This window comes from Lycorma delicatula, chromosome 5 (assembly GCF_047948215.1).
Source record: "Lycorma delicatula isolate Av1 chromosome 5, ASM4794821v1, whole genome shotgun sequence".
Classification (NCBI taxonomy): domain Eukaryota; kingdom Metazoa; phylum Arthropoda; class Insecta; order Hemiptera; family Fulgoridae; genus Lycorma; species Lycorma delicatula.
Genome location: NC_134459.1, coordinates 112,080,076 through 112,095,666, shown reverse-complemented (window position 1 = coordinate 112,095,666; position 15,591 = coordinate 112,080,076). Strand labels below are relative to the sequence as shown.

The 15,591-nt window shown below is 29.6% G+C and overlaps 1 protein-coding gene across 1 annotated transcript in view; it reads right to left on the bottom strand.

Annotated features, from left to right (window-relative positions):
- LOC142325728 (AMP deaminase 2-like) overlaps window positions 1–15,591 on the bottom strand; it is an 80,322-nt gene that overhangs the window by 53,096 nt on the left and 11,635 nt on the right. Inside the window, exons 4-5 of the mRNA XM_075367759.1 lie at window positions 10,909–11,047; window positions 9,386–9,475 (exon numbers count right to left, since the gene is read on the bottom strand). Coding sequence (XP_075223874.1) covers window positions 9,386–9,475; window positions 10,909–11,047 — 229 coding nt within the window. The remainder of the gene's footprint in view (window positions 1–9,385; window positions 9,476–10,908; window positions 11,048–15,591) is intronic.

Here is a 15,591-nt window from a genome sequence, read left to right as displayed (position 1 = left end):
CTGTGATTTGGTGGTTAAAATTTCATTTAATATTAAATTCTATTAATGCAGTGGTAGGTATATATATATATATATAAAACCAACTGAAAATTCAAAAAATTCATCAACACACTGACCAGTGTGCCAAATAACCTAAGATAACAATTGTCGTAATTTCACACACACACACGCACGCATAAAAAAATTATTGATTCAGCTACAAGAACAAATATATATATATATATATATATATATATATGTTTAATATATATATATATATGTTAGTATATTAGTCATATATATACTGTTAGTATATATATATATATATATATATACTAACATATTTGTGTGTTTATATATATATATATATATATATATGTCAAATTCCTGTAACTCGAATACTATAAGCCGAAAATTTCTACAACTCGAAATTTATTCTAATTCCTGGCCGTATTATATTACGTTATACGGAAATGTAATTCCTTTAACTAGAACAAAAATCCTATAAGTCGAATTAAAAAATTTGATTATTACAAAATATAAAATACCCAAGTTTAACATTAGACCTATAATTTTAGTTCAGAAATATGAAACAAGCGCGATTCACTTCCGTTACTATACGATAACAAAATAGGAAGAATCAACATACAGTAAAGAGGGAAGCGAAAACTTATACATCAGGGGTCAGTATTTAACAGAACTCGTTTGTCGTAAGAAGCGTCTGTCACTGTGTCTTTATAACCTTCTCAGCTTGTATGTATAATTTTCGTATGTCTGTTTGGGTTTGTTTGCTAATGTAAACAAGGGTGTTCTTATTATGTTTTAGAGAGGTTAAAGACAGCCTCGATCAAAAGGTATCTATCAGTGGACGAAATTTACGTGAAAAAGCCGAATACTTGGAGAGACAGTTCAATAGTACGGATTTCGAAGCTTAGTGTGGGTTGGCTAAGCTTAGACAGGCATGAAATCATTTTTTTAAATTTTGCGGTGAAAGGGCCGGTGTAAATGAAGAAGTTTGTAATATACTGACAAACAGTACGCCAAAAGAAATTATGAGTACATACAAGACTCGGACATTTTTAACGCTGACGAAACTGGACTATTTTACAAATGTTTACCTGACAAAACTTTAACTTTTAAAGGTGATAAATGCCATGGTGGGAAACGAAATAAAGATCGCGTCACAGTTTTTTAGATGCGAACATGACGGGGATCGAAAAGTTGAAACTTCTCTTAGTTGGTAAATCGAAAAATCCACTTTGCCTTTCGCTAACGTTAAATATTTGCCTATTCAGTACGAAGCCTAGAAGAGTAACTAGTGAAACCTTTGAAAAATGGTTATTCAAATCAGATCATTATCATTCGAAAATAGAAAAATTGTTCTATTTATTGACAACTGGCCGGCATCATCTAAAAAACTGTTTCTTCAGGAATTGTTATAGATAAGATGCGGTTTTTTCACCAAATATTAACTAAATTCCAATCAATGGATCAGAGCATTATACAAAATTTTTAACAATGAAATTTCTATTGTGCAGGAAGTTAAAGAATCTTGGAATGATGTAACAAGCTAACAATTTTTAACTTTTAAAAAAATCTGGATTTAAAAACTCATAACCACCCATTATTTTGTCGGAATGTGAACTAACTAGCAATGAAAACCTTTGTTCTAGCAACAATAATGGTGATGATGATGATAACGACGATGATAATGAATGGGCTGTCAGTTACGGATGTTTTACAAGTACCAGCGACGTTACTTTTCGGTATTGTATTTCTATAGACGAGAATTTGGTAGTAGCCGAATAGCCTACTGACGAAGATTTTGTAATCAATACGACTAAGGCAAATGCAAATAAAAATGACACTAGACACTGATTCGGATAACGACAATAATGACGTAATCTGGGTACCGCCCCCAACTTTCATGGGAGTTACGGATAACGTTGATTCTGTTCGACTATTCGTTGTTGATGAACCAGATTCTGATTTTCCGCGTTGGCAGATATAGAAAAATGGTTGACTACACTGCATCTGAATAAACGTCAGATAACTAACTATCAACAGTTTTTTTCATCGTTTTTAATTAAATTCTGTTTTTTTTTTACGAAAGAGCCAATTATTCTTCATATTTTATTTTTTATAATTTTAATATTATTTTTATTTTATCTGAAAAACACAATCCTTGAATTTAAAACTGAACCGTGTTTTATATAAACAATGATATGTTTTACTATTCATATTAAATATTTTTTTCCTTTGTATTTTTCATTCATTAACGATTTTTTTTTGCAATAAATTGATTATAAGTGAGGATTAATGTACCGTATTTTCGTGTGTATTTATTAGCCTACATTTTGTTTTGTGTCTTCGGCGGTAATGAATTCTTTTCAGGTAAGTTTTTTCCCTTTTTAAACACTACGGGGCGGCCGGTAATCGCCTAAACACATGTTGTGCCCATGTGTCGTGGCGTTTAAGCGTCTCCCTAGCTTAGGGCCCTTACAGGCCCTCCCATCGGGGTACCACCTGAATCAAAGGAATATCCCGACCTTCCCTTCTGGAACCGAGATACCCCTCCCCAAGAGAGCTACCTTTTCCAGCCCTATCCTACACAGGGTCCGGATATGTTCTACTCATATCCCTACGTCATGCGCGCCTGCCTTTCACACCATGAGGGTCCTCGTGCGTCATCGGAAGCGGCCCGACCCAACCACTCGTGTGTGGTTGAGCCCAGACGACCTCAACAGAAAGGCTGCCTTCCTAGCCCTACACGGCATTCACGTTTCGACCACAGGTGTCATAATTTTTTTACACGACAAGATTACAAATGAAACACCAATTAAAAAGAATAAAGACAAAATGAACAATCTATATATTTAGGCTACAAAAGGACGGTAAATTGTCGCTGTCCCGGTCCACGATGTCAACGAACGAAACAGGCCGGCCTTACTCAACTCTCCATATCACCGCTTCTTCGGCTTTGCGGCTTAGGTACCGCGTCCCACTCTGTCCTTCCCCGCACCATGTGGTCGACAGTAATCTCCGGGGCCAGTCGGTGGAAATCCATCATTCTCGGGCAGCCTGTTCATCTGTCACACTCGAAGAAGGTGTGCTCCGACGTAACTATCTGGCCACAATACATACAATCCGGGGCTCGTCGACGCTTGAACTTATGAAGGTAACTGCCATATGCCCCGTGCCAGAGAGAAACTGTACGAGATGATACGTCACCTCACTATGGTTTCTTCGTGTCCACGGGGTCATCCAGGGAATCAGACTTCTCGTCCACGTGCCAAAGACCCTGACACTTCTCTAAGAGCAACTGACTCGCGGTTCTTTGGCATGCCTTCCTGCATGCGCACCAATTCCCTAGTACGGAGTTTTATCGACGGGACGCCCGCTATTACCTCCACTGCGTCCCCTGACACCGTGCGATAAACAGCAACCACTTTGACAACCGCACGTTGTTGCAGAGATGTTTGCCTGTTCACGTTGCACCTCCGATCCAGGGCTTCTATCCAGACCGGAGCCGGGTACATTATTGTTGACAAAGCGACCGACATGAGGAGCCCCCCTTTTGTTCATTCGTGGCCCTTTTTGGGTTAACATCAATTTACCCAGAGTCGCAATGACTTGCTCGGCTTTTTCCGAGACCTTCTGCAGGTGGGTGGTGAAGAGCCGCGATCTATCCAGCCGAACATCAAGGTATTTGGCGGATCGTTACTCTTCCACCCGGTGTCTATCCACGTTTACCGCCATTCTTCGGAGTCGCTGTTTACCTATCAGGGGTATCACCGCAGTCTTCCATAGGGCTAGCTTCATTCCGTTGTCTAGTAGCCAATCACTCCCTCTCCTTACAGCATTGTTGGCTACCTCCTCCACCTGTGTTTCAGTGCGGCCAACAACCAGGAGGGCTAGGTTGTCACATAAGCAACCATCTCTCTTCAGGTAAGTTAAGTTTAACTTGCTATACATGGGTACTAACCAGTATGTCCAGTAGTACAGTGTATACTGTATTTATAATATTGAATCATGTATTGTAATAATATTGCTATGATATACTAAGGTTGTATATGGAAAATATGCAATATTTTCTTAAATAGTACTGTAGATTTTACATCAGTGATTTACAGTGGATAGTAATTTTGTAACATGTATATTTCTCTAACTCAAATTTTTCAAAAGTCGAATGGTTTTTTTTTATTCGCTTGAATATTCAAGTTATACGACTTCCACTGTATTAAGTTCTTTATAGTCTTAAAACCAATTCTACAACTTCATTTCAAAATGAGTGAACAAACCAGAAAATGTAATTTATATTGGTCAACTAATAACTGTTGATCAATAAATTAATTACAGCTCTAATCAGTCAATTAATTAGCGTTTATCCAGGCTAACTTAAATGTTGGAATCATCTAAAACATAATGCAATAATTTCAGCTGTAACATCAATTTTAAAATGGCAATAAATAACGATTTGATTAGATTGATTGAGTTTTCTATCATATTACATCTTGGTCTTTTCTTAGTTGTTATTGATAAGTTCAATCTATTTATGGAAAACTTTTTAAAAATGATGGTAAATGTTGCGTAAAAAGTACCCTATTCATCACCTGTTTTTTTTAGTTAAATTTCAATGTCTGTAAATGATTGTATTACAAATTATATAAAAACCTATGTCTATAATTATATTAAGAAAGAGATTTCATCTGTAATTTAAGAACTTTTAAACATTTTTCTGATGGTCAGTTTGATATGGCAGCTGATTTTTTTTAAATTGCTACTTCAGGTCTTAGTTAAGAATATATTTTGCCTAATTTATGTATTTTATCAATTAGAGTATATACATAATTTCAATTGACAATGGGATAATAAAAAGAATTTTCAGGTGTGTAGATTAACTCGCCATCGCAAGTCAGTTGTTTAACAGCTAATTTTCCTAGTCGAAGGTTCTGAAGTTCAAATCCTACTAAAAGTTAGCTGCTTTTACACGGATTTGAATACTAGACAGTGGATACTGATGTACAGTGGTTGGGGTTCAAAGGGTTCAATTAACCACATGTCTAAGGAATGGTCAGCCTGAGTTTGATCAAGACTAAATTTACATTTCATACATATACTCATATCATTGGGCTATCATTGGGGCTGCTTTTGTTCACTAGTTGAACTGATTGTAACGTATATATTAGGAAAAAAACTGTGTAGAGAGAACTTCTGATAAATGTTAGGTAAAAGAGTACAGTTTCTTCATGTAAAAGTGAAATATAGTTTTGATACTGTACTTACCTGATCAGTTTCTCATTCTACAGTGATGTGAGTTGACTGTATCCTATTTTTAACAGGAAGCTGACTGTCAGCAATTTTAATAGAAATTCTTTATTCCTTCACAGCTGTTTTTCCATCCAATCATAAATCAAAATTATGAATATAATACGACATACTAATGTAATAAGAACTATATTAGTATGTAAGAAATATGTATGAAGTTTATTATTATAAAGTACAGTTGAGTAAACTTAATATTATTAGCTTATATTGCTTGAAAAATAGTAATAAAATTAAAAATTTTAAAAACAAACAAGCTGTTTTGAAGAAACATATCTTCTACTGCAGCACCTACTGGTGGCCTATAACCTAAAACTAATCTAAGAACCTGCTCTGAGGTGATACCTAGATAATGCAAAAACCTGCATCGAAATTGGTCCAGTAGTTTTTGAAAATAGTAACACACACAAAACCTCTTACCCCAAATGCATATGCAGTCTCCGTTCCATGTGGATAAAAAGAGATTTTGCAGTGCAGCCTGACCTAAAAAGTTTATATATTCTTTCATGTAACTTGCTTCATGATATAAGAAAAACGGTTCTGTAACTCACATTACTACAGTATGTTTTGCTTCTTTCGATTTATTACTTTTGTTATCATTATCTTCTTGAACTTAAAAATATTGAAAAAATTATTTAAATATATTTCTAGTTATTTCTTAAAATTTAATCATAAACGTCTTCAGTGATTCTCTTCAGTTCATAATACCACTGATGTTCTGCATCGCAATTTAAAAAAATTAATTTTATCAACCATGTGGCTTTTTTAAACTTACTTTCTTATTTCCTCACTAAACTTATTTTTTGCATTTTCACAGCTTTTCTACACACTACCAAACAATTAGCTGCAAAGAAGTGATTAAAAACACCCTGTTTAATAACTAGCTCTAACACATAACGTAAATTAAATAATGTTGGTCACAATCTTAAATTACTGTTTAATTGTGTATTGGCAAATGACTTACTAACATTAATGACTTATTAACATTATTACTGACTTATAAGACATTATAATGTCTTATAAGACATTATATGACTTATTATTAATAACTTATTAACATTAATGGCTAACTAACAAGGAAAAATTAAGTTTTTATGGCTAATAACCTTAACAATTGATACCTGTAAAAGTATAGAAAAAATGTTTTTTACTGACCTGTGTAGTTATTGCTTATTTTAGCTACTGTATTTAATGCATTGCATCGTTTTTGATCAAAGTTAAAAAGACATACAATATTAAATTACTATGTCTTTATTCCCGATATTTTATTAAGTGAATATATTCTTATTTCCCATATTTTATAATTAATTATTTGTAAAAAAAAAACTGTTTAATATATATTTTAGGCAGATTTCAAAAGAAAGCTACCTATTGTAATGGGTACCATGATTCAACTTTGGAAAATTTTGACATATCTTTGCGTTTCACATCCCCCAGACCCCAAAATGACTATCAGCTCAAAAGGGTTTATATACATATATAAAAATTTCACTTTCTTGTGGACACAATAACGCCGTAATTTTGTGCCAATCACTTTGAAATTTTTCCTTAAAAATAAATCATTCCAAAATCACAGTCGCGTTCGTTAACGGCCAAAATCGGTCCATGGGGGTGGAAATGGGGGAGCTTTTTCATAAAAAAAAATATCCCTATAACTTTCTTATTAAGTAACATATCGAATTCGTTTAAAATTCCTACTATTCTTTGGATAAGGGCCTAAAACTTATCTAAGTAAAGTTTTTTGATATCACCAACCATTTCCCCAGGGGGTGGGAAAATGGGGTTTTGAAGACAAAAAAAATCATACCTCCATTAATAGGCATGTTATTGAATTGATTTAAAAAGGGTGTTAGGCTGTTAGTTCTTTAAACATTACCTAAAACTTTTGTCTGAAACAATTTTTGATATGACCAACCTTTATAGCAAGGGATGACCAAAATGTTGCTGGAATTGTAAGAAGATGGGGTTTGTATTATGCTAAACATATGACCTTTTTTTCACATGCAGCCATTGTCATATTGAGTAAATTTGAAGTTTTTTTTAACTTTAAGGTGGAAATATTTTATCCCCTACCTAGCACCTGTGAGTTCTACCTCCACCTTTTGGCATGCTGAAAGAGATTTTTTTAAGTGTAAACTATTTTACTAAGGTTTACATTTTGTTCCCGAGTGTAAATAAGCATTTTTAGGGCTTATTGTGATTTTATTAACCTTGCTTCATTGCTGATAAAGCAAAATTACTCTATATATTATATATATATATATATTAAATATTAATTTATATTTAATAGATCAACCCCATGTACAGAATAATTGAAACAGGATGACTTACCTTATTTCATTACATAAGCAGAAGCACTTTCACGAACTTGATTCGCATTATCAGCAGCATTATAATTATATATATATATTTCAAAAAACATCATAAACTCGCAATCCATGATATCATACCACTTATTCACTTACAATTTTATATTAAAAATATTTTTAAACTAATTAAATTTTATTAAAAATTTTTTAATTAAATTTAACTTATCACACTTTAAAAGCTTATACAAAATGTAAAACTTTCATTTAAATTAGAAATTTTAAATTATAATCAAAACAAGACGTAAAATATATAAAATTATAAAGATTATTTAATTAAAATTAATTAAGTTAAAATTAAAATGTAATTTTTTTTTTTTTTTACATATGTGAATGTTACAATAATGTCATCAATATAAACAAATAAAATTTAAATTTAAACAAAGATAAAAATTAAATAATTAAAAAATTAAAACTTTTAAAGTAAAAACAAAAACTTTACTTTAATAATCATATTGAAAGATCAATTACCCAACATTATTATCAAAACAGATAGTGGTACTATCAACTGCAGCCTTTATACTACCGTCATCCTTGTACTCTGTCTGAAGGTTGATCATATTAAATTTATTCTTATGTTTATATATAATAAACCCTTATCCATAATGCATTTTTTAATTTCCAATATTTTTAAGTTTGTCTGAATATCTGATACTGTGTGCTTATTATTAATCAAATGACATGATACATTCAAAACACCAGTTTACCTTTTTTATAACTTCTAAAATTTTCCATGAATCTGAAAAGATCTAGTGGTCTTACCAATATAAATATGGTCATAATCATTACCTACAATTTTATAAATACCTCTCAAATTGTATACATCAGAAGTACTATTACATATACTTATATTACTTATTAAGTGTTTTATTATGTGATTATTCATCTGGTATGCAGGTTTGAACTTATTATTATCATAAACCTTTGTAATCTGTTCAACTATTTTATCACTATATACACAAGAAAAGAACCACTAAAAAACAAGAAAAGAAATTTACATTTTAATTTTAACTTTATTTTAATTAAATAATCTTTATAATTTTTTATATTTTACATCTTGTTTCGATTAAAATTAAAAATTTCTAATTTCAATAAAAGTTTTACATTTTTGTATAAGCTTTTAAAGTATGATAAGTTAAATTTAATGAAACAATTTTTAATAAAATTTAATTAGTTTAAAAATATTTTTAATATAAAATTGTAAGTGAATAAGTGGTATGATATAATGGAGTTTATGATGTGTTTTGAAATATATAAATATATATATGCTTTTTGAAATATATAATATATAAATATAATGTTTAAATATAATGCTGATGATGATGTGAATCAAGTTCATGAAAGTGCTTCTGCTTATGTAATGAAATAAGTCATCCAATTTCAATTTTTTTGTAATTGGGGTAGATCTATTTAATATAAATTCATTTATAAATTAAATTATTTATAAATGAATGTATTGATACAGAGGAGTATAGTTATTAAAAGAATTGCTTTTTAAAAAAAATTATATATATATATATATATATACTACTGTTTTTGGTACTTTAAAGATAGGTCCAGGTATATAAGAAAGGAAAATAATGTAATATTATCAATATCCTAATTAATGTATTTAATAATGCAACACTCAATATACCTAGATAAATCAATTAAAAAAACCCTCTGATTTTAAATTATTAGTAAATTTACCAAACACTATATTCATTTAAATTTACCATTTGATGACAATAAATCTTCATCTGAGTCCTCTTTAGATTCAAGATTATGTTTTGCACATTCTGTCTCATTAACGTAAAATATTTCATCTGAAAAAAGAACCATTTCAGCAAGTACAATTTTTTCTTGTTACTTATAAATTTTATTTATTTAACAAAATTCTAAGGGCTTAACAAATTGTTTAAAGGTATATATATTTTCAAATAAAAACTACAAATTTGAATATGGTAATAATTTATAAAAAACAGAAATTTAAGAAAAAAAATTCAGATTGTGTAGAAATGGATGAGAATAATCCATTCCTAAAGTTAAAATAAATGAACTGAAACAGATATTAGGAGGAATAGAAGTTTAATTTTTTTTACAATGCCTCAGTAAGAAAGTATCTTCAGGCAGTTGCGTTAACAGTTGCCACCATAAGTGATTTTCAATAAAGAGATTTCAATCTAAGTTAAGTTTTTTAAACATGGCACAGGTTGAATATAATATTATATATAGATAAATGAAATACAACCTTACCAACAATTTGTTTGCAGCCTCCTTTCTAGTACTTTCGGTCATTCGACCATCCTCAGGAAATCTTCAATTTATATACTTAAAATCAAATTATGTAAAAAGTAAATTTAAAATTGCGACAACTGGTTGTCATAGTATAAAGTTAGTCATGTTATGTAAGAAGGTCACAGTTGTTGTAAATGTAAATAAAAGACTAACTTTATACTATGACGATGACCAGTTGTGATTTTAAATTTACTTTTTACATAATTTAATTTTAACGATGTAAATTAAAGATTAATTTTCCTGAGGATGGTTGAATGACTGAAAGTACTAGAAAGGAGACTGCAGACGAATTATTAGTAGTAAGGCTGAATTAAATTTTTTATATATAAATAAGATATCAATCCTTAGTGCTAGAAACTGCTTAGTATACATCAAGATTAATTTCAAAAAATTGTTATCTAAAATTGTAAATTTTTTACTATTATAATAGCGTCCCTAGTTAGAATTAACAGGATTAACTGAATTACAGTTCAAGCAATCTATATTGAAAATGAGGTGTGAAATTATTTACAGTTCTCTCATTCTAAATACACTGCACCAAACATACTGTTACCAAATACAAGTCACCAACATTCAGCAACATGCACATACAGAATCGATGAATAGCAACAAAAGTGACACCATCAGTTTGCTCATGAAAGGTAACTGCTTCTAAAAATACAAGATTAGTCACCATAATATAGATAGCACTAAAATACCAAGATCTCTTTGTGCAATAAAGCTACTGGTAGCATTTGAACTGTCCTTCAGGTAAAAAAACTGAACACTATAGAACAGACTAGTAGTGAGACATTATTTGTAAAAAATTTTTTTTTTAATAATTCAACTACATATTTATATAATTTTGTATTACTAACTGTCAGCTGTAAATAGTCAAATGTGAAAAAGGTACCTTTTTTTAAGAATTAGTGAATATAAATATTAAAAAAAAATAATAACACCTGAATTAAATTATAAATACCTTCTTCATCTAAGCACCTAAAATCTTTTAAGAATCTTGCAGTAGTGTAAGATTGAGGCTGATGGGAACGTTTCAAATAACTATATCTTATGTTTAAAGCAGCTATCAGCAATTCAGAAAACTTCACATCAGGTTCAGTCTGTTAAAATAACAAAACAAAATTAAAATCATGCAACTTTAACATCAATAATGTCTTACAATATCTGCTTTTAGTAAAAAGAAAAAAAAATCATATAATGTTTATAATCTTACATGTCATAAAATGTTTATATCTTATGTAACTTTTTCATTTATTCATTTTCAGAAGAAACCTAATAATTTATATTTAACAACAAAATCTGGTCTATATCAGTGAAAATCTTGGCTAACTTGGGAGTTACAGTTTTTAATTACAGAAATGTTTAACTCAACTGGTCTTTCTTTTAAACAAAATTTAAAATAAATTTCTTAAATTTTCTTTCTACATTAATATAAAATTAATTTTTTAAAAGATTTAAATATCAATTAATTTAATTTTGAAACAATAATTTTATAAAATATTAATAAAATGGGAATAATGAGAGCCAATATTGCTAGCAATGACAATTAAACCAGTAAAAAAAAAAAATTAATGATAATGTTGAATTAAATGAATTTAATTTAATAAAATACAGAGTAACTGAAAATTTTATAATATAAAAAAGATAAGTTAACAAATGTATATTGATAACAAAATATCAGGCTATAAAAAAAATAATGCATATTGTAATGATATTAGAATATTTTGTTATTTAAAAAAAAAAATTATTTTGTCTATGGCAACACATTATGATTTAAAAAAAGGGTCTTAAATATAACTGGATAATAATACTTTTACTGGTTATTTTTTGGAAATTTTATATAACTATCTGGTCTGGACCAGCGAACAAAGTCTGAAACTCCAAACCATCAAAGTCTTGATTAGAATATAGATTCCAATTGTAGAACAGTAGAAAAGTGAATGTATTTACAAAACACAAATGGAATCTTATTTGTAATTAATAGTTGATGAAGAGAATTACTCATAAATATTAAATATAAAGAACCCATACTACAAAAATAACTTGACAAGGATATAAGTTAGGATTTATTTATTATTAACTGACATATAAAACAAAAATGGCATCACACAAAAACAAGAAATTAATGAAGCATAAATGAAGTGGATAATAAGAAAATTAATAATCAAAATTTGTAGGGTTGGTAAATGAAGAAATTTACAAACAAAACTTTAATTTATAGAATTTTATAAATTTCATTCACTCTCTCAAATGTGGTTTAGATCTTTTACTTACCACTATACCCACTGGACTGATCTAGTGATGAACTTATCACAAATCATCTGATTTCGAAGTTGAGAGTTCTAAGGTTCAAATCCTAGTAAAGGCAGTTTTACTTTCATACAGATTTGAATTCTAGATTGTGGATACCGGTGTTCTTTGGTAGATGGGTCTCAATTAAGCACTTATCTCAGGAATGGTCAACCTGAGACTGGACAAGACAACACTTCATTTACATTCATACATATCATCCTCTGAAGTAATTAATACCTTACAGTGGTTCCAGAGACTAAGCAGAAAAAGAGAGAACTTACCACCATGAAAAATTCACCATGAGGTCTATTCTAGCTCTTTCCAAGACTAACTTTTATTTTTTTCAGTTAAAATAACAAACTTCAAGTTATTAAATAAAGTTTCATTTTTAAATTTTAATATTTTTATTGGTCTTGAAAGAATAACTTCTAATTTATTAGATTAGAAAGAATTCTGTGGTATAATCAGACTGACTTTTTTATTCTTACTATTAACAGTTACAATCTATAAGAATCTTTTTTATTCATGCTCATGTAGCAAAGCTGGCAAACAGTATACATTTTTGCAAGATAAAACAATAGTAAATGAGAAAAAACTGTTTTCATATGGTATTAGTAATAAAATCAAATTTCTTGAACTTGTATAATTCCCTACAAGTTTTGATAATAAATTTTACACATTTACTAATCAAAAAAATTTTTGTATTACAAATGTAAAAAAACGAGTTTTTAGACAACAAATTTTTCTGTTTTATGTTGGATATTATGAAAACTATAGGAGGTACAATTCTGGGACCCATTTTATTTAATTTTTCAGTTAAAAAAACACAATCTATCAAGCTCACCACTTGTGATACGCCTTAAAAATATCATTATGACTTCATTTTTCTGGGGATACTGAAAACTGGGTAAAATTTTTCGCTAGCTGTAAGTCGATAACAAAGCATTTTCAGACATATGTTTTCATGAACTTTTTCCACTCAAGATCAGTTCCAAAATTTCCCTCTTTCCTCCTGAATCACTCTCTCTCTCTCTCTCTCTCTCTCTCTATATATATATATAAAGTTGGCAAAATCAATTCTTTTTCTGTTATTGTATTTATCCATATTTCTCTCTGTACCAGTTAAGTCAAAGACAAAAGTGTAATGCAGTTTTTCACCAACAGAGTGCTTTCGAGGGTTTCTCTCATCATCAGTCAATAAAAAGTTTTTAAAATCACACAATAAACTCAAAAACATTAAAATTGAGTAGTACTGTACTGAGTACACAGTACTGTATGAGTATGTGTGGCTGACCTCATGAAATATTTCATTTTAATTTTTTGACTGCATTTTTTTATAACGTGCGACAATTTTAATGTTTTTTAGTTTAATATGCGATTTTAAAAAGTCTTTATTAACTGACAATGAGGGAAACCCTCAAAACCCTTTTAAACATTCTTAAAATGGAAACACAATAAGAAAAAGTAAGAAGCATTATTGAATTCTTTTAAGTTGGAATTTTATTATTGAATTCTGTTGATGGAAAACTGTGCTACACTTTTGTCTTTGATCTCTGTTACTTCAATTTTTTAAATGAAAGTAGATTCAAAACAACATTTTAAAATTAAAAAAAAATACATATATGCTACCTCAATCATCGAAATAAAATGAATTATTCTAATAATATCATTACAATATGCATTATTTTTTTATAGTGTGATGTTTTATTATTAATATAAATTTGATAACTTATCTTTTTTATATTATAACATTTTCGGTTATTCTGAGTTTTATTAAAATAAATTCATTTAATTCAACATTATCATTAATTTTATTTTTTATTTTTACTGTTTAATTGTTGTTTACTAGCTTATATGGTGCTCATTATTCCCATTTTATTAGTATTTTACAAAATGATTGTTTTCAAATTAAATTAAATGATATTTAAATAATAAAACTACATTCTCCTGAAAACTAACCTATATAATAAATATTATGTATAACTGATAAAAACATTAAACAACTATAAAGATTTAATAATAAAAAAATTACTAGTCCAAAAGCTCTCATAATCTGTGGACATGAAAAAGTTGATAAAAACTTACCTGTTCGATCTTCTAAACATGTGAATAATGCGCCTTTACAACACCTCTAAGTTTCTAGTAACTTTTTTAAAAAATCAATTAAAAAATACATTTAATATTAGAAGTAGCATAGAGTTATACAATAAATTAAAATAAGCATAAATAAATAATGACATTCTTGTTTTCTATGATAATAAGGATATGTACACAAAAATCCTTTTACACGAACACTTAATCAATTATTAATAAAAATAATTTCATTATTATCATAATCATCATCCTCCTCCTCCTCCTCCTCCTCCTCATCATCGTCATTGCCTTCATCGCCTTTGTCGTCATTGTTGTCATCATCATTATTATTATTATATTTTATGACCACATAGGATCAATTTAGTCAATCCATTTTCCAAGTCTGATTTTTGTCAATCAGAAAATCAATTGGCTAAAATCTTGACATTTTAGTCAAGATTTTCCAAATCTTCGGTGGGACTGTTTGGGCTTTTTGGTCCTTCCAATACGTTTTCATATGTTCTGATCTTTGTGCCCTTTCTAGTGTTGAAAATGTTTGTGTTGTGAGTGTTAAGCGAGTTTTTTTGCTCTTGATTATATTTTTTAATTTTATCTGTGGTATCTTCTGGTTTTAGGTCAATTTCCTTCAGATCCTTTCTTATTTCTCTGATCCATCTGCATTCTGTCTTGGTGTTTTATGAGCTGAGATTGTATTACACTAGCTGTTTCAGAAGTCTTGCATCTTGCATCCTCATAAGTCCAAAAAATCCTAGTCTCTTCTTATGCATGGTATCAGGATCGGTTCTAACCCTTTGAACACGACTTTGTTAGGCCCGATTCACCACTGCCTGTCTTTCTGATACTTTTTATTGATGCAAGTTCTTCCAATTCTTCTTTCGATTTTCTGGAATCTGTCTGTCTTTGATTGATCGTTCAGGTATTAGAGTGTTTCTGCTGCATAAGTGGCTTCTAGTTTTATAACTATGTACCAGGTTAATTTTTGAGCTTTAGCTAGTTTGTTTCTTCTTATTTGGATCAAGGTTTTTTCACTTAGGTTGTTTATTATTATTTCTCCGAGGTATTTAAATCGAGTTACTATTTTGATTTTATTACGGTTTATGTTTACTTCTTTTAATCGTGTTGGTTTTTGAGGCATAATTTCTGTCTTTTTGAATGATATTTTGAGGGCAGTTTTATTTGCAATGTTTTGAAGTTTTAATATCTGTGATTTAGCTTTGTCAATGTTGTTTGCTTGTTTTGATTTTTCATCCTGTTTTTA